The sequence below is a fragment of the Sciurus carolinensis genome, chromosome 7, assembly GCF_902686445.1.
Source record: "Sciurus carolinensis chromosome 7, mSciCar1.2, whole genome shotgun sequence".
Taxonomy (NCBI): Eukaryota; Metazoa; Chordata; class Mammalia; order Rodentia; family Sciuridae; genus Sciurus; species Sciurus carolinensis.
The window spans coordinates 119,778,612-119,799,709 of record NC_062219.1 but is presented as its reverse complement, the minus strand read 5'-3'; the positions used below and the strand labels follow the sequence as shown (position 1 = coordinate 119,799,709).

Below are 21,098 nucleotides of genomic sequence, written 5' to 3'. Positions count from 1 at the left end.
AGCCAGGTTCTTTGGCCAGCCCAGGTCGGCACCCCACAACCAGGCAGTCTTCCTCACGGGACTCCACGAGAGCACCTTTGCCTCCAAGAGCCCGAGGCTTCCAAAATGCAGATGGTTTAAAAATTCAAATTGTTACAAATCAGAGAATCCAATGTGCCAAGCCTCACTGTTTATTAAACACACCACTTTTTCTGGGTTTCCCTGTTCTGCGGTTGCACAGGTAAGAGACTGGAAACTTCCCATGACCCATGACCCATGCCTTCCAACTTTTCTGGCCACCCACCTAGACTGTCCTCTAGCAGAGGGCATCCACTAGGGCAGAGCCCTGGACTGAGCAGAGTTCAAATCCCTCCTGAGTTGTCGCTGCTACGTTAAGAGGGTTACGCTGGGTTCTTCCATCTCCTGAATGGTGAGAATGCTGTTTTCTTCACCTTGCCTTGAGAATACACACTAGTTAACTTTCATGTTCTCCTGTCCATTACACAAAAGATCAAATCTGGACTGAATATTTTCATTTCAACCACACTATGTTAGGGCTGAAGACAATGGGTTGGGACTGTAAAATCCCCCCAGAAAGCCAGTCCTTCCTCTCTCATTTGGTGTCTTATCAGTGACCAGGAGATAACAGCCACAGCTCCCAGACCAGAGAGGGGAGGAGGAGGGAGCCCCCCACCTCTGAGCACACACATCCCTCTTGTGAGGAACAAGGTGTTCTAAGCTCAGAGACGGGGGCAGGAGACTGGCTGGGCTAGAGAACAGGACCAGGGAGAAATGGATCCAAGTTGGCCACTGACCTAAAGGCCCCAGCTGCCACCTGTCTCACCACAGCCCCAGTCACTAGCTGCATACTGCAACAGGAGAGGAAGGCGAGGCTCTCGCTATTCCTTTACTTCTTGCATCATCTGAAACCTTCAGGGGAGTCTAGTCCTGATGATGAGCTTCCTAACTTCTTTCAACCACACCCTCTGCTGATCTGAACTGGACAAAAGAAAGGCTTCCACAGAAGTGCTTATTTCCATATTTTGGATAATTCCATGGAGTTCTCAAAGAAATACTTCACCTTAGAGAAACTAATGCTAGGACCTAGGTGTCTTGGCTGCTCAGCTGCACATGCTAAAGGGCCAAAGAAGGGAGCACAGGGCTTGCTGACTTCTCAGCTAGTTGGGGGCTGAGGGCCTGGCCTCAGCGGCAGCACAGGAAGAGTAGAGGATTGTTTTCAGTTTTTCTTTGCAGTTTGGAAGTTTATTGGTGAATGGGTTTGGGCCAGTTGTTGTTTACTTGCTGGGTCCCTTCAGCCCTAGAATACTGTCTGTGGGATCGGGGGCCTCATTGCCCTGCTAGTCACTGGTGATGTCACCCCAGGAAGATGATGACCTTTCTCCTGGGTCCAAGGTGCCAGGGCTCTGAGCTGGTGCTATTAGAGAGACTCCACTTTTGTGCTCAAGGCCTGGGCTGGGGAGACGAGGGTTTTGAGGATCTCCGTGTAGTAGGGGCCAAACACCTGCTGATTGTGACGTGTCAGGTTCACAAACTTTTGGCCCAGTTCCGCTAGCTCCGCCTCAATGAGAGTGAGGCCTCCAGGAAGGTCTAACAGAGATCGCTGCACACCGAGAACCAAACAGCACTTGAGAAACAGATGGATCCGCTGATCTGTGAGCAGGAAAAGATGGAGAGAAGGAAAAGGGCAGATTCCAGGGAGAAATGCTGGTCCTGCACTCTGCTTACCATCTTCTAAGCTAAACAAGATATGAACCAGTCTTCCCACTCACCAGCAGACAAGAAGGTTGCTTTGCTGCGGTTATTTAGCACTCAAGGACAAAGCAAAGATAAAAACAGTACTGGATTAGTCAGTTTCTGAGCATTCAGGATTGCCTAAGTGGCCATCTGTTAGATCCTGAGTAGCCGACATACAGGAGGATCTTAGCCTGGTTCCTCAGATGGCTGAGCTTAGAAGCAAACTGGCCAAGCTCATGGCCTCCATTCCAACAGGTGGACAGAGGATTTCCTTATCATGGGGACATGTTCTCCAGCCTAATTCAGCAACACTTTTTGTTGTTTTGGTTTTGTGGAGCTGGGGATGGAACTCAGGCCTTGTGCAGGCTAGGCAAAAACTCCCCAACTGAGCTGCATCCCCAGCCCAGCAACAGTTTCTTATTGGCAGGTGTGTGTGTGTGTGTGTGTGCACGCGTGCGTGTACGCACGCGCATGTGCTGATGTATGTCAAATGTCTTGGATCACAGTGAGAGGACAACCAGTTTGGACAGTATCCCACACAGAGAGGTCGTGAGTTCCTGGAGGCAAATCACCCATAGTTGGTCTTTGAATTGAAGAGGAAAACCATGGCTTGCCCAGGACCTGGTCTTTGATTGTTGAATGGCTCAGTAACTGACTTCCAGGCTGGGACACTCCCTCCCTCCAACGTACTTCCCACCCTACAGGCATGCTCACCAATGACACTGCGGACACAGTTCTCCTTCTTGGCGATGTTCTGGAGCTGTCCTATCAGAGAGGCTGTGTTGTCACTGCTCAGAGCAGCAAGGCCCATCGTCTTGAGGCTTTGATGGATTTCCTGAGACACCTGTTCACTCACGGTCTGCATCGCCTCCTCAGGCCTAGACCATGAAAGAAAGTCAACTGGTACCCACTAGGTGACCTGGCAGAGGCACATAAATGCAGGAAACTCCACAAGAATTTAGGCCCAGTTGGGAGGGAGTCCCAGCCATCTACCCAGCCCCCAACCCCTGGCAAGCAGCAGACCGGTGGACAGTACAGTGTCCTCCCTGCTTCCTTCAAGGACACCAACTGCTTTCTATATATGGCACCACATCGTACTCCTTAGTAAAAACCAACTCTGGAAAGGGGCTTAGCTCGGCCCTAGGAACCACTCGAATGTTTTTACTCCATGGACTTTATACATTTTTAAGATTTTCCTTGGTCATTTGTCCTATATCTCATCAATGACAATTCTGTCCTTCTTGGGTTGGTTTTTTATTTTTTTGTGTGTGTGATGCTGGGAATTAAGCCCAGGGCTTCATACATGCTGGGCAGGCTTTCTACCTCTGAGCCACATGCCCAGCCCCGAGTTTGGTCTCTGGTTCTTCTCCTGTCTTTGGTGTGCTGGCCTGCACTCAGGAGGTGTTCCGTCTCTGATGCTGACTTACCAGCTCTTGGGTAAGCACAGCACCAACCCATGACAATTCCCACAACAATGACCCCTTTGCTGCAGACTATTCTCCATGCTACCCTTTTTGAAAGGAAGTTTTATTTTTCTTTATCACAAACCTCAAGATCACTTAGGGAAAGAAACCACCATTTGTGGGTGGCTCCTAAGGGTCTGTGGTCTGTTTTGGATTCACCTTCTACTCTAAAAGAGACATACGCTGCTCACCTGGAGTTAAATTCCTCCATCAGGGACTTGGTTATGCGTTTCAGTTTATCCACAAACTGGGGTGAACCAAACAAAACACTGCCAGAGAAACTACTGGCCACTAGCAAGACCGAGGCCAGGATGGTTAACTGATGCAACTGGGACTCCAGCTCCTGCAGCCGGGTTCTGTCCATCAACAGGGTCTGGGGAGCAGAGGGGAGCGGGCAGTCAGGGGAGCACATGGCGAGAGAGAGCCTGGCCACAAACGCAGGCAAACCCCACAGTCCTACCTCAGGGAACTCTTCGTTTTCAGGGTCCCAAAGGAGGAGGTTCAGGAAGCCCTGAGACAACACCATTGTGGGGCTCAGGGGCTCAGAGTTGCTGGCTCCCTCACTTGGAGCAGGGCCTGCCACACTGGAAGAGTCGGGCGTGTCCAGGGAAGCCGGAGGAGGGGTGGACAGGTCCGCTGCTGCTTGGGTCAGCCACTTGGTGGTGTGGTCCAGGAGGCCTGGGGCAGGGAAGGGAGTATGTGAGCATCTTTGGCACCTTTTTCTCTGGGCCTCAAGACCAAGGTTGCTTTCAAAAGATACTCCTGGTTAGTAGGTACATGCTCTGGGGCTTATCTGAACGTTTTACTCCTACAGTCTGCATGTGCTCTCATGCAGGTCACGGCAGGCTCCTGCCTTCCTGCTCCCACACCATACATACTGGGCTGCTTGTTGAGTTGCTCCTGGAATTTAGCTCGTTCCAACTGGATAGAATGTTCCTGAAGGTGTGGCTGCAGGCTCTGGATAGTGTAATTCACCATGTCCATTTTCATCAGGCCCAGAACCTGGAAGATTCCTCTGACATGGGGGAAATAGAATATTTACACCATGAAAGGAAATCTAGTGAGAGGGAAACCCACATGGGGGTCATTAAATCACTGTTCTCTAGAATTAAGAGAGGCCTTAAAACTAACAGTCCTCCTTTCTACATTCACAGAAAAAGACTTGACCCAAAGCCCCGGTGAGTGAGTGACAGAACTGGGCCATCTCTTTCTCTACGGTCTCTGCAAAGGGCTGTCAGTGGAGGCTGTCAGAGAGCCTGCCAGCGAGCCTCTCCGGGGTGGGATCACAGGTGATGCTATTCTTGACTCTTTGGGCCAGTGGCGGCGGCTTCTTTTTTTATTCTCTCTTCCTGGGTCTCAGTTCCTTAGTTCCTAAAGCTATCCATCCTCGTCCCCTTATACTGTGTGAACTGGGCAAGAGAAAACCAGGAAAGGAGCAATCTCACTCTTTAGAAGAAAGGATTTTGTCTTATGGTAGCATGTTACACAGCGGAGCCCAATCAATCCGAGAATAGACAAAAGGCCATGTTGAGGCCATCTTTGGAAAAGAAAAACAGTAAGCCCGAGAGGAGAAAAGGGGCATTAGGTCTTCAGCGGGGAAGAGTCAGTCCAGGCAATGGCTACAATCTGGGTCTGGCTTGCGTATCAGGGGTCAGGAATCAGCAATCAAGTTTCATACCTCAATAACCGAACAGGGTCTGAGATGTTCTCAAGTTTCTGTACTGCTTCATCTCGAACAGGTGCACACAACAGAGTCATCATGTTGAGGATGTATTTTGAAAGGTAAGGGACATCCAGGGCTCCGTGTTCTGCTTCCTGCTTGATCAACTCCATGTCCAGAGCTTCTTCAATCTCACTTCTCAGGCGGTTCTGGCGTGGTAACAGCAGCGACAGCAAGATCTGCCCAGGAAGAGTCAAAGAGCAACTCCGCTCTCTTCAGAGCCCCAGATTCTCCCCAGTGGGCACCCCTGTTACCTTATTTGATAATGCCCCAGGGCCTCACACATGCTAGGCAAGCACTCTTACCCTGAGCCACACCTCCAGCCCTGGGCAACCCCTTTAGCCAAAGATATTCCAACCTATGCCTTTTTAAAAAAATTTTTTTAGTTCTAGATAGACATAATAACTTTATTCATTTATTCTTATGTGATGCAGAAGATCAAACCCAGTGCCTCACACATGCTAGGCAAGCACACTTACCCTAAGCCACAACCCCAGCCCTCAAACCTATATCTTTTAAGGAACAACAATTTGGGTCCCTAAATTCCCTATAGGATATTATTTATTTTTGTTTGGAGGGGGCAATGATAATTCAAATTTTAAGGGGATCAATCATAGCAATAATATATCATTTTCTAGAGAAAACAGATAAAGAGATCAATAGAATCAAGGAGTATAATAAAGAGAAGTTACAGGGTACAACAAATATAAAATATTTTCACATGGTAACGATGTACTCTTAATTTTAAAAGGTAGGCATTTTTGAGAGGTAAAGATGAAATAGACAAAGGAACTGTTCTGAGTTACCTGAAGTTGCCTATTAACCCAAAAATATAAGTCCTGGGGGTCAGGGATTCTAATTCACCTCTCTGCCTCTGTAACACATAACACGGTGAGGTCTGGGCTGGGCTCAGTCGACGCTTCAGCAAATGGAGCACCGTGCTGTCAGAGCAAGACCCCACTGTACGGCTTTAGGTTAGACAAAAGGAAAGCTGCTTGCACTCTCTTGTAAGTGTTAAGCTAGGACAGTTACCAACGTGGAGATTCTCTGTTCCAAATTAACCCTTCAGTGCCTACTCAGAGAAGATGGAGCTGAGTCCTTGAAATATTTTTCCTTGGCTGGTTGGTAGGTTTTTGTCCATAGAGGGTGCCGAAGGGACTCTGGCCTGCTCCTCCCAGCAAGTTCCTATATCATGGAAGCTTCTGTATTCAAACTACTGTATGGTTCTGACTCCTTATTATACCCTGACTGATGAACACATTGGCACTGTAAGTGAGGTTTGAACCATGAGCAGGAAGTAGTGAGCATTTTAGATGCCTTAGAGAGATACTGCAGCCTGGAAGATGGCAGATAACCCCCACACAAATTCAGAGGCCTGTCACACTTCAGTGGTTTCTACAGCTTCAGGGGTCTGGTCAGGTGCCCCCTCTGAGAGGAAAAACAAGTTGCTACCTTTGAACCACCCACCATCAAAACAAAAGGCACAACACTTGGTAGGCTCTTTTGGATTATCAAGGCAATGTACACCAAATTTGAGTTTACTATTTTGGCACTCATTTAGAATCACTCATAAGGTTACAAATTTCAAGTGAGTACTAGAGCAAGAGTAGGCTCTGCAGCAAGACTCAGACTCAGTACAAGCCACTATACAATCAGGGTCTTATGATCCAGGAGATCCAATGATATATTAAGTGTCCACGGTAATCAAGGATGCTGTAAAGGAGTGTCTTGCAAGCAATCATGGGAGAATCCCAACATAAACCTTTAGGATTCTGGAGCAAATCTACAACCTCGGTGCAAACAACTATCTGCCTTTTGAGAAAGGGTTTACTGTTGAGCTTATGGCATCAAGTGACCATACGACCTGAGCTTCCCATCAGGAACTAGGTATTGTGTAAAATACCCAGTCAATAACGTTGGACAAGCACAGGAGAAATGCACCATCAAATAAAAATGGCCTGTAAGCAGCCAAGCATACAATGGAAAAAAGGGACAGATATATACACAGACAGACAGAAAGAGAACCCAGAAATAAAACCTGGATACATGGTCAAATGATTTTGATCAGCAAGGCCAAGATCATTTGATGGGGAAAGAACAGCTTTTTCAACAGACAGTGTTTGAAAAAATGGATATCCACATGTAAAAGAATGAAGTTGAATGAAGTTATTTATTAAAAAAGAATTTCAAAATGGATCAAAGACGTAAAACCTAAGGACTGAAACTATGAAACACTTAAAAGAAACCATAGGAAGGGCTGGGCGTGTGGCTCGGAGGAAGAGCACTTGCTGATATGCATGAGGTCCTGGTTGATCCCCAGCACTGCATAGGAGGGAAAAAAGTTTCATGATCCTGAATTTGGTAAACTTCATCAAAATTAAAACTCTTGTGCATCACAGGACCAAAAAAAGAAATGAAAAACACCAACCACAGAATGAGAAAATATTTGCTAGTCTTACATCTGACAAAGATTTAGTATGTATAATATGTAAAGAATTCCAAAAATTCAACAACAAAAAGGCAAACAATCCTATTTAAAGATAGGTAAAGGACTTGGGTAAACACTTCTTCAAAGATGTAAAAATGGCCAGTAAGTACATGAATAGGTGCTCAACATCTATAACCACTGGAAAAATGCAAGTGAAAACCACAGTGAGATAATGTTTCACGCCCACTAGAAAGCTAAGATCCAAAGAATGGAATAGAGCACCAGCCCCAGTGGTGCATGCCTGTGATCCTAGCTGCTTGGGAGGCTGAAGCAGGAGGATAACAAGTTCAAAGCCAGCCTCAGCAACTTAGTAAGGCCCTGTCTCAAAATAAAAAATAAAAAGGGCAGGGTGGGCTGGAGTTGTGGCTCAGTGGTAGAGTGCTTGCTTGGCAAGTGTGAAGCCCTGGGTTCAATATCCAGCATCACATATAAATAAAATAAAAGATCTCTTGACAACTAAAATACATATATTAAAGAAAAAATAAAAGGGCTGAGGACATAGCTCAGTAGTAAAGTCCCCTTGGGCTCAATCCTCAGTCTCTCTCTCTCTCTCTCTCTCTCTCTCTCTCTCTCTCTCTCTCTCTCACACACACACACACACACACACACACACATCAGAAAATGGAGAGGCTGGGGTTATAGCTCAGTGGCAGAACACTTGCCTCACACATGTGAGGCACTGGGTTCAATCATCAACACCATATAAAAATAAATAAGTAAATAAAAAATAAAGATATTCTGTCCATCTACAACTAAAATATATTTTAAAAAGAAAGAAAATGGAAAGTGTTGGCAAAGATGTAAAGAAATTGGAACTTCCAGCAATTCCATTTCTAAGCATACACCTAAAAGAATTCCATGCAGGGACTCAGAGAGATACCTGTACACCAATGTTGACAGCAGAATTATTCACAATAGTCAAAATTATTCACAATTATTCACAATAGTAAAAAAAAAAAACACCTATCAACTGATGAATCAAGAAAATGTAGTTTATCCATGGAATATAATATTACTCAGTCACAAAAAGGAATGAAATTCTGATAAGTGCCCTCATTTCTCTAATTCTGTTGTTATAGTTATTTTTATATTAAATCATTCCTGTTCAAATTTCTGCATGACTGATTCATTAGACCCTGTTCAGTTAGGATTTTCTAGTCATTGATATTCAATAGGCCAGGATATCTAGGAACTTTCTATTTACAAATGGACGCCACTCACCTCTTTAATTTCTTTCAGAAGTTCGAGAGCACAACTGAAGTCGGGAGGAGTAGCTGACAGCTGTTCTTTAAGATGGTCCCAAAAGTCATTGTGCATTGTCTCCTTGACCTTGCCTTCCGAACTGTGACTAGGTTAAAAGAGAAAATTACTCATCTACCCAAAAACACAGGTATAGGATAATAATTGCCTTAGCCCCAAACAGTATTTGATATGGAAAAAGATGATCACACTGACAAGAAAATGCCAGGATCTATGGACTGCAGCAGGGCTGAATGAGCTATGGTGAGTCAGAGTTCAAGGGCATCAGCAACACCACTCAGAAGGGCTCTCAGGTTCCAGAGTGGTCCCTTCTCTGCAGGGGGAAGAACCCGAATAAGGTGGAGTCAGGCTGTCTCGGCACTCACTGTGCACTCTAGTCTAGGTATATGCCTTAGTGTCTGTGTACGTGTGTGTGTGTGTGTGTGTGTGTGTATGTACGTGTGTATAGACATTTATGTGTGTTTATATATGGCATTAAATGAAATTATCTTTCATTTTCTTAGACTCCTAATCTAGGAAAATTTTCCTTCTATGATAACACCTGAATGTAGACACATTACCAAATCCACAGGTCTAAGACGAAATTATTGCCTTTCCCCCAACCATACACACCCCTATCACCCCTATTTCTTTTGAATTCCCAATCTCAATGGCATTACTATCTAAAGAGTCATGGAAGTTAGAAAGATCAGTTTTTTTTTTTTTTACTTAAAAATATAATGATGCAAGGGGTTGGGGTTTAACTCAGTGGCAGAGCACTTGCCTAGCACATGCAAGGGCCTGAGTATGGTCCTTGTCCCTGAGGAAAAAAATATATATATACACAATGCAAAGGCAATTCAATTGAGAAAGGAGAACCATTTTGACAAATGGTGTTGGAATGGCCAGACATCCACATGCAAAAAATTAACCTAAAACAGATCTTACACACTTCACAAAAGCTAACTCAAAGTGGATCACAGATCTAAAAGTAAAACACAAAACAATAAAACTCCAAGAAGATAACCAGGAGAAAATCTAAGTGACCTTGGGTTTGATGATCAATTTTTAGAGACAACAGCAAAAGCAAGATCCAGGAAATGAAAGATTGGTAAGTTGGAATTCATTAAAATTAAAAACTTCTGCTTTGTGAAAGATACTACCAAAAGAATGGAAAGACCAGCCATAGACTGGAGACTATCTTTGATAAAGGATATGTATCCAAAAATGTACAAAGAACTCCTAAAACTCAACGATAGGTAAATGAACAACGAGGAAAGACGAGGAATATGTAGCAAGCCCCTCTTAATGTCAGACACATTCGGTCCTAAGGACTGTCCTTTAGCTTAATCTCAGGTCTGTCTAATAGATAATGTTACAACTTCATTTTAAAAAATTAAATAATGGCCAGGCGCAGTGGCATAAGCCTGTAATCCCAGTCGCTCAGCAGGCTGAGGCAGGAAGATTGTGAGTTCAAAGCCAGTCTCAGCAACTTAGTGAGGCCCTAAGCTACTCAATGAGACCCTGTCTCGAAATAAAATATAAAAAGGGCTGGGGATGTGGCTCAGAAGTAAAGACCGTGGGTTCAATCCCCAGTACCAAAAACAAACACACAAACCAAAACCAAAAACAAAAACAAAAAAAATTAAATAATAGTACAAGTTTAAAAAAAGAAAAGAAAATGAACAATACAAGAACTGGGAATTAGCTCAGTGGTAGAGCACCTGCCTAGCATGCATGAGGCCCTGGGTTCAATCCCCAGGACTGAAAAAAAAATCTCTAAGAAAATGAGCAACCCAATCGAAAAACTGAGTCAAAGACCTTAACAGAAATTTCAATAAAGAAGATACACGAAATCAGCATATGAAACGATGTTCAACACCATTAAAGAATTGCAAATTGAAACAGCAATGAGAACACTACAGGCCTATCTGAATGGCCCAAATGGGAGCTCTCATCCAGGGCTGGTGAGAGCAAAGTGCTACCGCCAGTCTGAAAGGCAGTTTGGTAGCTTCCTAGAAAACTAAGAACCTCTTGCCACATGATCCAGCAATCATGCTCCTTGGTATTTACCCTGAGGGTCTGAAGATTCATGTCCACAAAAATACCTGCATATAAATGTTTATATCAGTTTTATTCATAATTGCTAAGACTTGGAAGCAACGAAAATGTCCTCCAATTGGCAAATGGATAAATTGGTATATCCATACAAAAAAGTACTCTTCATGAAGAAGTACCATTTATAAAGTTAATAAAAAGAAATGATCTGTCGAGTCACAAGAAAACACAAATCTTAAATGCCTATTACTAAGTGAAAGAAGCAAATCTGAAGAGCTAGACATTGTATGATCCCAACAGTATAATATTCTGGAAGAGGCAAAACTACGAAGACAGTAAAAGATCAGCGGTTGGCAAGGGCCTTGTGGTTGAGGGAAGGATGAAGAGGTGGAGCATGGGACTTTCAGGCAGTGAAATCACTCTTATGCAACTCAGTACTAGTGAAAACACATCATTACAGTTTTTAAAATCCACAGAATGTGTAACACAAAAAGTGAACGGCAATTGACTGTGATGGTGCACACATACAATCCCAGCAACTCAGGAGGCTGAGGCAGGAGGATGGGAAGTTCAAGGCCAGCCTCAGCAACCTAGCAAGACCCTGGGCTCAAAATAAAAATTAAAGGACTAGGATGTGTCTCAGTGGTAGAGCAGACATGGGTTAATCCCCAGTACTGTCCCCCCACCAAAAAAAAAAAAAAAAAAAAGTGAACTCCATATACGCCACGGACGTGAGTCAATAATAAGGAAGGAACAGTGGATCATCAATTGTAACACATGTGCCACATTAATACAAGACACATAATGGTAACTGCGTAAGTGAGAGGGCATGGGGACTCTTCTTTTTCTATAAATCTGAAGCTACTTTAATACATCGTATTTAAAAAGTGAAAGTACAGGAATCAGTTCTCCTATGAGACTATTTAAATGATGTCTCTGACCTACAGAATTAGACTACTAAGAAGAGAATGTTTGAAAATTCTGAGGCTGTATCTAGTTGTTGTCAGACAGTTACTGGTGTCCTTGAATTAAACATCCCCCTCAAAATATACAGTAGGAATACATGTCTCTTGAATAAAAAATACAAATGATACAAAGATAAAAACAGAGTCCCCGTTCTCTTCCCCACACCCCATCTCCGTTAGCCTCCATTGTGCAGGGATTGTCTATACCACTTTCTCCTCATGCTGTTCCTCCAGCTGACTGCCAAGTGCCACCGATTCTGCTTCTTGAACGTCTCTGGACTCCGCCCTTCCTACCATCATCTCTTACCATTAACTCATCCCCGTGTCTCTAGTCTCATCCATTTTTAATCTGTTTTCCACACTGCCATTCTAAAACTAAATATTTTCTAAGATGCAATTCTGATCATGTCATGCTTGCTTAAAGGCTTCTGGGGACTCCCTCTCACCAGCAGGATAAATGGCTTGTAACTAGTGGGGCTTAGAAAGTGATGTTCCAAAATATGCCTTTGGACTTCACACTGGGAGCAGCTGGGGAACAGCTATGCAGGGAAGGACTTTCACTGAAGTTCCCCCTTGGACCCAAGGTGGGATCCTGCTCAAGATATTCTGTTGCTGTCAATCACTTCTGTCGCCCATTAACTGTGGGAGACTGATACATATCACAGGAAGGAAGACTAGAGTCGACACCACACCCAGCGACCAGACAGTTCCGGCGATTGTCTATTCTTTGGGCCCACTCACCTCCCTTAAAAATCATTTACTATTAGAATGAATGGGACGTAACTTTCCTATGCTCATATGCAAACACACCACCAGTGTAACTCCACATCATGTTCAACCCGCAAGAATGGAATCAAAATTGTAATGGGCGGCACCCCACTTATGTATAATACGTCAAAATATACCCTGCTGTCATGTATAGCTAAAAACAACAAAGAAAGAAAAAATAATAATTTACCCTTCCTCTCAATCTGCCTGCACCCCTTCCTTCCCTCCCTCTGAAGAAGGTATTTTAGCTTCAACTGTCTGGCCCCTCTGAGTGTCATGGTGAATAATTCCCATGTGCCTGCATGTTAACAGCGCTGTGCCTTTTCTGTTGAATGATCTAGTGTCAGTTTATCTCAGCAGATTCTGAAATTCAAGAAGAAAAGCTTGAGAGGAAAAGTTTGAATTTCCCTACGATTTTGGCCTAGTCAGCAGGTTAACAAGTCTCTGGTCATTTCAGAGCCTACAGGTGAGATCCTGGAACAAGTGACAAAAAGTTAGCAAAGAAAAGTAATGATTTTCACCATAGTTAGTGCTCTTGGATGTCTACTTGTAGAGACTGGGTAAGGGTGGTAAAGAGTCTCTTTGTCTTTTTTCCTTTCTAAATTTACCAGGTGGGGGGAAACATGCATGAACTAGTTCTTATGTTGGTTTGAATTGCTTTTGGAATAAATAAATTGGTTGTATTTAAAGAAAAAAATTTAGAGAGCTCTCATTTTAAACAATTATCTTTGTGGTACCTCTAGAAATGCAACTTAAAATAGACAGAATGGGCACAGTGGTCCGTGCTTATAATCCCAGCAGCTCGGGAGGCTGAGGCAGGAGGATTAGAAATTGAAAGCCAGCCTCAGTAACTTAGTGATGCCCTAAGCAACTTAGTGAGACACTGTCTAAACTATTTTTTTTTTACAAGGGCTGGGGATGTAGCTCAGTGGTTAAGCACTCCTAGGTTCAATCCCTAGGAACAAAAATAAATACACAGGAATCAGATTTAGAACAAAGTTTAATTTTTTTTTTTGTCTTTTGTACTGGGATTGAACCCAGAGGTGTTTAACCACTGAGCCATATCCCCAGTCCTTTTGATGTTTTATTTTGAGGCAGGGTCCCACTAAGTTGCTGAGATCCTTTTGCCTTAGCCTCCCAAGTCACTGAGATTACAGGTGTGCTAATTTTAGCACACATCTGGCTAAAATTTTTTAAATCAGAAGATCTTTTGAATCTCTGGGTCCCTGATTTAAACTTCTGCTCCTTTGAATCTAACTCTTATTTCTTCAGTAATTTAATTCCTTGAGCTTAGGAGAGAAACATCTGGAAAAAAATTAGTCTGAACTGCTTGTTTTGAATTTGTATGCTGCTTGGCTATGGGGTACTAATTTGTTAGTGATTCTTTCCTCTACTAGGAACAGTTTTGTTTTCTTGTACTTTTCCCTCCCTGCGGGTCAATGGATTATAGGGTCTGTGGGAAGGCAGCCAACCACCAGGCTGGAAACCCGAGAATACGTCCACAGCCCACTGGCAGCAGCGTACCGACTACTGAGTTGTCTCAGCTCTTCTTTCTTCTTGCCCATCTTTACAAGTGGTCTGACTCTTGAAAGGGCTGCATCTTTTGCTCCCTCTTCTGAAGACCTTGGTTAAAGTCATAAAAGATTTAGTTAGCTTTGGTCTTGGGTAAAAATTAATTTGATTTATACTTGTGCCTTGAGTCACCTGTACATACGATTTTGGTTTAGACTTGACTTGTATTCGGAGCATAAGACATTTTTTCCTTCTCTCCTAAGCAACAATGGAACCATATACTCAAAGAGAAAGAAACTGATTTATTCAAATACTTCAGAAATAGCTCTAAGTTGGGCACAGAAAAATCTTTTTTTTTTTCCATCTTAGTTGCAAATCTGCTCTCTGATTTGAAAGACAAGATGATAGACAGATGGGTCAACCCCTTTATCACACCAGGCTACAACCTAATTTTTTAAAGAAAAATATCAACAATCTTCGCTTCCCCCCCGCCCCAGTGTTGGGAATCAAACTCAGGTTCTCCTGCATGCTAGAGAATCACTCTGTCGCTGAGTTATGGGTTTTCGTTTGTTTGTTCCCCCCGCCCCCCAGACAGGGTCTCACTAAGTTGCTGAGACTGGCCTTGAACTTGTGATCCTCCTGCCTCAGCCTCATGAAAGTTGGGATTACAGGCGTGTGCCACCATACTCAGCCGCAACTTGAATCTTTATGAAGACTTAAGTATGATTCTAGAAGCAACCCAGAGTTCACCAATTGTTCTCATCAACCGCAGAAACTTTCCTGTTTGCCTTCAGAAGTTTATAGACATTATAAGAACAAGGACATTAAAAACAGAACTGTCTATACTTAAAAAGAAGGAAAGACATTTTTTAAAAGAGCTCTATGATCAAAAGTTGGTTCAGGTAAAAGCTGATATTCAGGCTATTGTTCTTGCAATGTTTCTCTCTGCAGGCTCCTGCTGCTGCCGTGGAAATGTCTCAGTCAACTGAACCCGTTTTTGAACACCTGCTAGTCACTTGTTACCCATTGGCTTCTCCTGGCCTGAGCCTTGCATTTGCTCTTGCTCCTCCTCCTCCTTTGCCACCTCTGATCTTCCATCCAATTCCCTTTAACCTCCCCCCGAGCCCTGCCTCCTCTATTTGGTGTTTGGTGGATGAAAAATTACCAAAGGAAATATCATACAAAGGTGCTGAGGGGGATTTCTGGTGACCCTGAGACCCCCTGAAGAACGCAGGTATGGTGCCTCCCCTTCGGGAAGTTTTCTGTCTTCCTCATGGAGCCCCAAAAGTCATGACTAGATTCCTCCCAGATCTGAAGCTCTTTTTTGCACGGATCTCCCGGTCTCTGGGTTTTGGTGGTACCAAGGATTACTTTATACTTAAAGAGGGCATTTGGCCTCTCGTGATAGCTCACTGCCAAGAGATGCAGTTTCAAAGGAAACAGAGTTCCAATGAGTGGTCATTACTGCAGGGGCCAAACTGTGGTTTTCTGTCCACTTTGTTCTTCGTGCACTTAGGTACGAAACACCTCAGACACCTCGGATTTCTGACTGGGTTAGATAAAAATTGGCAGCAAATGTCAATTTACTGCCCCCCCCAAAATTAATAATTGGCCATTGGCTAAGACCTCACAGCCAAAGCCACAAGCTGATGGTAGATATGGTGAACACAGAGGTTGTTGAAATGCTAGCCACCCGCCTCCCTGTGGTGAGACGGGCTGCTCGTGGAATAGGCTGGCTGATGCTGGGGTGCCCACTAGCCTTGGAAAGTTGCCCTTACAACGAGGTACGCTGTGAAAGCATTGCACAGACCAGCCCCTGGGCATTTCCTTGGGCTCTGAGAGACCCAGAGGGAAAATAAAAACAGAATCTTTAATTTCTGAAGATTTGAATACTAGGCCCCAGAAACTGCAAATACTTTATTGGCCCGATTGGTTAATGGGCTGTACTCTGAACTCATTAATCCAGTTAAGGAACAAGTTAAATTTAAAAGCCACCTAGTTGGGGCTGGGGTTGTGGCTCAGTGGTAGAGTGCCTGCCTAGCATGTATGAGGCACTGGGTTAGATACTCAACATCACATAAAAAATAAATAAAGGTATTGTGTTCATCTACAGCTAAACATATTTTTAAAAAATAAATAAAAAGTTACCTATCTAATAACAATGACTAATATGCAACTTTCTGGCAGTCAGCTGGTTATTTTGTACAGGTTTCTGAATTTTCTTCTAAACTCTGTATTTCATTGTAAAATCCTACAATACATTCCTGAGATTTCATGTTACCTTGACATCCATTTTAAATCCTCCTCAGACACACCTCAAACTCCTGAAAACACTTGCATTCTTTCTCTGTGCCCTTGAGATGTGAATTTTCTTCTCTAAACCATGATACAGGTTGAGCATCCTCAGTCTGAAATAAAAAATGCTCCAAAGCCCCAAACTTGTTGAGTGCCAGTCTACTTCCTCAAGACTGTCAGAGAAGATCTGAAATCCCCCTAAACTGTTTATTCCAACAATTACTGCTTTGGTTTATTTGCTGTGTTAAATAACATCTGCTTCTTACTAATAATGCTATTACAACTTATTACTTTTCTGTGTAAGAATACAAATACTAAGCACATTGTTACAAAAAATGTTTTACGTCTGGTCAGAAGCCATCAGTGCTAAGCGCTGAGGCCAGGATGAATAAAATGGAGAAAGCAGAAGCGTCCATACCTGTTTGGAGGCAGATTCTCCTCCACATGGAAATCATGATTCAGTCCAATCTCGCTGCTCAGCTTGGAAACCTCATTCACTGTCTCTGTCAGATCTGTAACTGAAAGTACTTATGGTGGACAAAAGTGAACCTATGAAAGTTTGAATTTCTATTTTATTCAGAGATTTGCTCGAGGTAGTAGGCCTCAAATTTCTAATCCCAGATTCACTCAACCATACTAGCTATTTGTTTTCTGAACTGCCCCATGACAGTGCTAAAAACTCTCAGGGTAGTCCAACAAAAGGGAAGGAAAAAATAAAGAATGCAGTTTAATAAAAAAATATTAAGTGAAACTGATTGAAAACTTTTCTCTTAAACAAAAAACAAACAAACAAAAAAAAAACACCCCACTCACATTCTCTTAAAATCACACTACTTAGGAGGTTGAGGTAGGAGGATTGCAAACTGGAGGTCAGCTTGAGCAACTAACTAAGCAAGGTCTTGTCTCAAAATAAAATGGAAGGGGCTGGGGTTGTGGCTCAGTAGCAGAGCGCTTGCCTAGCACATGTGAGGCTCTGGGTTTGATCCTCAGCACCACATAAGAATAAGCCAATAAAGCAAGCTGTTCATCTACAACTACGAAAAAAAATTTTTTAATGAAAAAAAAAAGGGGGGAGGCCGGGCTGGTACTGTAGCTCAGAGGTAGAGTGATTGCCTTGGGTTCAATCCCAAGTACCAAAAATAAGAAGTCACAAAGCTGCAAAGAAACAACTTAAAATTTGTAAAGAATAAACATTGATATATTAAAAGTCCTTTCGCTTACTGCCTCTGCTGCTACCTACCAAAGATGAAAGTCAAATTCCCTCTACAAATAACACTCAGATGTTACTGAACAATGCTAATGTCATTTAATCTTTTAAGGCAATAGTTCCCAGATTTTAGAATTTCACAGAGTAATAAATTTTCCAAAAAGATTTTAAGCAACTGACCACAACTTTCCAACTTTTATTTTGCAAAGTAGGGACAAGCAAAAATAAGCAATAAAATTTCCCCTCTACTACCACCAAAACTGTTTTGTAACAAAGGATCATTTAACCTGGAAAAAAAAAAAAAAAAGAAAATATTGTCAAAATAAAGAGCAGTCTTTTAAGCTGAATCAATTTCATTTTTAGTTTTAGGAAAAGTCATTACAATATCTTTATGATTTCATTGCCAATAATATATTTTACACACACACACATATATATACTTTTTTGTACAGATAATTGAGGGTCACTCTACAACATTCCCAGCCCTTTTCATTTTTTGAGACAGAGGCGTGGTAAGTTGCTGAAGGCTGGCCTCAAACGTGATCCTCCTGCCTCAGCCTCCACAATAGCTGAGATTACAGGCAGGCACTACTGTGCCTTGTACTAATAATAAATTCACTGCTAATAATTTCATATTACTAAGAATTCTGTCACAGACCAGAACCAGCACCACAGTTCTAGTCCCTTCATTTCACTGCAGTACTGGGATTCAAGTCAGAGGCCCTCAACCAATGAGCCTTTTTATTCACAGCCATTTTTATTATTTTGAGACAGGGTCTCACTATGTTGCTGAAGCTGACCTCTAACTTGCTGTCCTCCTGCCTCAGCCTCTTGAGTAGCTGTGAACTGATACTTGTTGAAGCTAGGTGATGGATAAATGTAGGTTCATTATATTAGCTGCTCTACTTTTGTAACATTTTACTATAGTCAAAAGATTTTAAAATGTAAAAAGAAAAGTTACTGTAGAAAAGAAGTTATATAAGACAGTGCCTTTCTTCCTAGAAACACGATGAAGTATTTAGAGGTAAAGTGGAGTCTCTGAGACAAGAAGGGGGAGAAAATACACATATGGAAAGAAAATAAAGCAATAAGGACAGTAACAATGTAAGTGTTCACTTTTTTTTAACTTTTCAACAAATTCAAAATATTTCAAACTAAAAGTTAAGGGGAAAACGTGATTGTAGACATTTATAAAAAAAACTCAGTCTTTGCTGAGCTGAACCATAAGTGCATGGGTGAAGTTCCCTCAATTTCTGCAGCTTCTCTGAAGAAATAGTTTCAGTCAAAATGGCAAAACACAATCAAATATGTAGAACCACTGCTAATTTATAATGCTAAATGAGAATTAGCTACGGTAGCTTACTGAAGGACTTTCCACCTATAACAAGTTAAAAGCTCAGAGTCTTTTTTATTTTTATATTTATTTATTTATTCATTTATAGCAGTACTAGGGGTTGAACCCAGAGGTGCTCTACCACTGAACTACATATGCATTTGTTCTAATTAGTTATACATTCACAGCCTGTCCTGAAAGACTGTTCAATTGTTCACAAGTACAGCACTAAGCTACTCCAGAAAAGTTCCAAAATTCAGGAAAGAAGGCTGAAGAATAATTAGAGATAAAATGTAAATATCCAGATCCCGAAGATTTTTTTTTTCGAGATAAAATAGTAACTTAACCTAGTCAAACCTAATATACAAAAATGTTTTGAAGGAGTTTGGTTATTCATCTTACTGGGAGGCATCTCACCTATGGATTCACTTAAACAGTCACTGTAAGAACTTAAATTACATTTAGAGAAAAAAAAAAAAAATCACCCATCTGGTCCACCTGTCTAATAAACCTTTTTAGTGCGTTTTGTTAACCGGCAGCGACCCCGTGTGGTCATAAGAGAATCATTCTAATTCAACTTCAGTTTGAACTAAAATCTCCCGCTGTCAATCTTCACGAATTTTAGCTCAGGCTGTTGTTGCACGTGGGCAGCCTTTCAGATTGATGGCCTGGGACTCAGTGAGCCTTGAGGTACCACTGAGTGTACAAGAGACCTGGTGCCCTGATATGAACACCAAAGGACATCTACACGGTGCAGAGCTTGCGTATGAGCCGGGGCCAGCATGACTTCAAGTCAACAAAATACCGAAAAAACACAATTCCCATCTGGGATCTTCTGGGTTCTTTTTAAAATTAACCCCAGATATCTGTCATTTTTCCACTCACAAATTCAAAAGTCGGCCTAGAACTGACTCGACCTCAAATCTTGTCAGATTCAATTAATCACATGTGGCTTCCTTCTCAGGGATGTAACTCTGAAGCTCTCTGGTCAACAGAGGGCCTCGGCCTGCAAGTGAAGACAGGGCGGGACACGGAGCAGCGCAGGGATGAGAGGAGGGCTCCCTCGACCTGGTACCCTCAACGGCCTGCAGCCCAGCGCGCCAGGCTCCCTGCAATCGCACCCACACTGGGCACCCCAAGGAATCTCGGGGACCTGGACCTACGTGAAGGCTGGTCCTGGGAGCCGCTCTCGTCTTCCTGGGTCAGTCCTGTGGTCTCGGGCTCGCAGGAGCCGCTTTCCGCGACGCTGGGGTCTTTGGGGGGCACATTCTCCTTGATGTCTGGCATTTTGCTGGTGGTATCTGGGTTGGGGAGAAATGGCGCGCCGTTGGCGTCGGGGAAGGGGGCTCCCCAACTGCCAAAGGGGTCCTGAGGCCCGGGCGGTGGCTTCGGAGTTTCCTAGGGGACAAACAAGCCTGGAGGTGCTCGGGTCACCAGGCAGACAGGCGAGCACAGGGCCGAGACAAGGAAACCCGGGCCAGAGCCAAGGTGGCAGCGTCCAGGCCCTTCCTCCGCCGCCCGGGACCCCCTCTCTGGGAGCGCCCGACTCGGGTGGGGCCGCAGCCTCTCACCTTCTCCCCTGCCGCTGGCCGCCCACTCTGGCGTCGGCTCCGGTGGGCTCCTGCTGCCTCGCGGTCCGGACCGAACCACCGCGGCGGGGGCGTCGGGGCGAGAGCGGCCTCGCGGAGGCGCACAGACAACGAAGCCCGCGGGCGCGCGCCCCCGCCGCCTCGCCAGGGGCGCTGGTGGGAGAGTCCGGCTCCGAAAACAAACCGTCCGGGTCGCCGGGGCAACCGGGCGGGGCACGTGCGGCGCTCAACCCGCCTAGGCAGGAGCTGCAGGCTCGCGCCTCCCTCGCCAGCTCGACGCCTCCGAGGCTGCCCGTTCCCAGGCCGACCCGCTCGCGTCCCGGCCAGATAAAGATCACCTGGAACTACTTAGGGAGGCGCAGCCTGTGGTTTTCTTCAGGCTGTGCCACAGAACCACACCCAGGAGAGGGTGGGTTTAGTGCTTCCTCGGCGCAGTGTGAGAGCAGGGACCAGCGGGCTTAGTCCCATTCTTTGGGTGTCCTGGCCCCAGGTTGGCCTTCCGCAAAGCTGTAAGGGTGGGAGGTGGGTTAGGGTGCATTCAGGTTCTTCCTGCAAGATTGCGAGCCTGCGGCTCCCCTGGGACCTTGGGACTGGCCCTCTTGTTCCTTTGCTCCAGATCACCGTCCTCTCTCGATTCTGAATCTGATCTGTTTCTGGAGTGACGTGAGGCCCCGGAGTGTCTCCCCTTCACCTAATACCTGCCCTTTTGGGGAGAAAAGGAAAATGA

General features: G+C 44.1%; 1 protein-coding gene and 1 non-coding gene across 4 annotated transcripts; one reads left to right on the top strand and one right to left on the bottom strand.

The window, feature by feature from the left end:
* Positions 1 to 1,296: 1,296 nt before the first annotated feature.
* Positions 1,297 to 20,069, bottom strand: Tcp11 (t-complex 11). 3 transcript variants are annotated; one of them, XM_047558724.1, is made up of 9 exons: positions 19,946 to 20,069; positions 16,661 to 16,769; positions 8,627 to 8,747; positions 4,876 to 5,096; positions 4,076 to 4,212; positions 3,658 to 3,875; positions 3,389 to 3,570; positions 2,449 to 2,612; positions 1,297 to 1,650 (listed from the first exon to the last, which is right to left on the bottom strand). In XM_047558724.1, the coding sequence occupies exons 1-9, from the start codon at positions 20,067 to 20,069 to the stop codon at positions 1,418 to 1,420; spliced, it is 1,509 nt and encodes a 502-aa protein (XP_047414680.1). In that variant the 3' UTR covers positions 1,297 to 1,417. The 3 variants fall into 3 exon arrangements, with proteins under 3 accessions (XP_047414680.1, XP_047414681.1, XP_047414682.1); XM_047558725.1 differs by having other exon boundaries at positions 16,661 to 16,754; XM_047558726.1 differs by lacking the exons at positions 8,627 to 8,747; positions 16,661 to 16,769; positions 19,946 to 20,069 and having other exon boundaries at positions 1,560 to 1,669; positions 4,876 to 5,030.
* On the top strand, positions 10,343 to 10,416 carry Trnaa-agc (transfer RNA alanine (anticodon AGC)). Its single transcript has one exon. It is a non-coding gene; the product is annotated as a tRNA-Ala (tRNA).
* Positions 20,070 to 21,098: the final 1,029 nt, after the last annotated feature.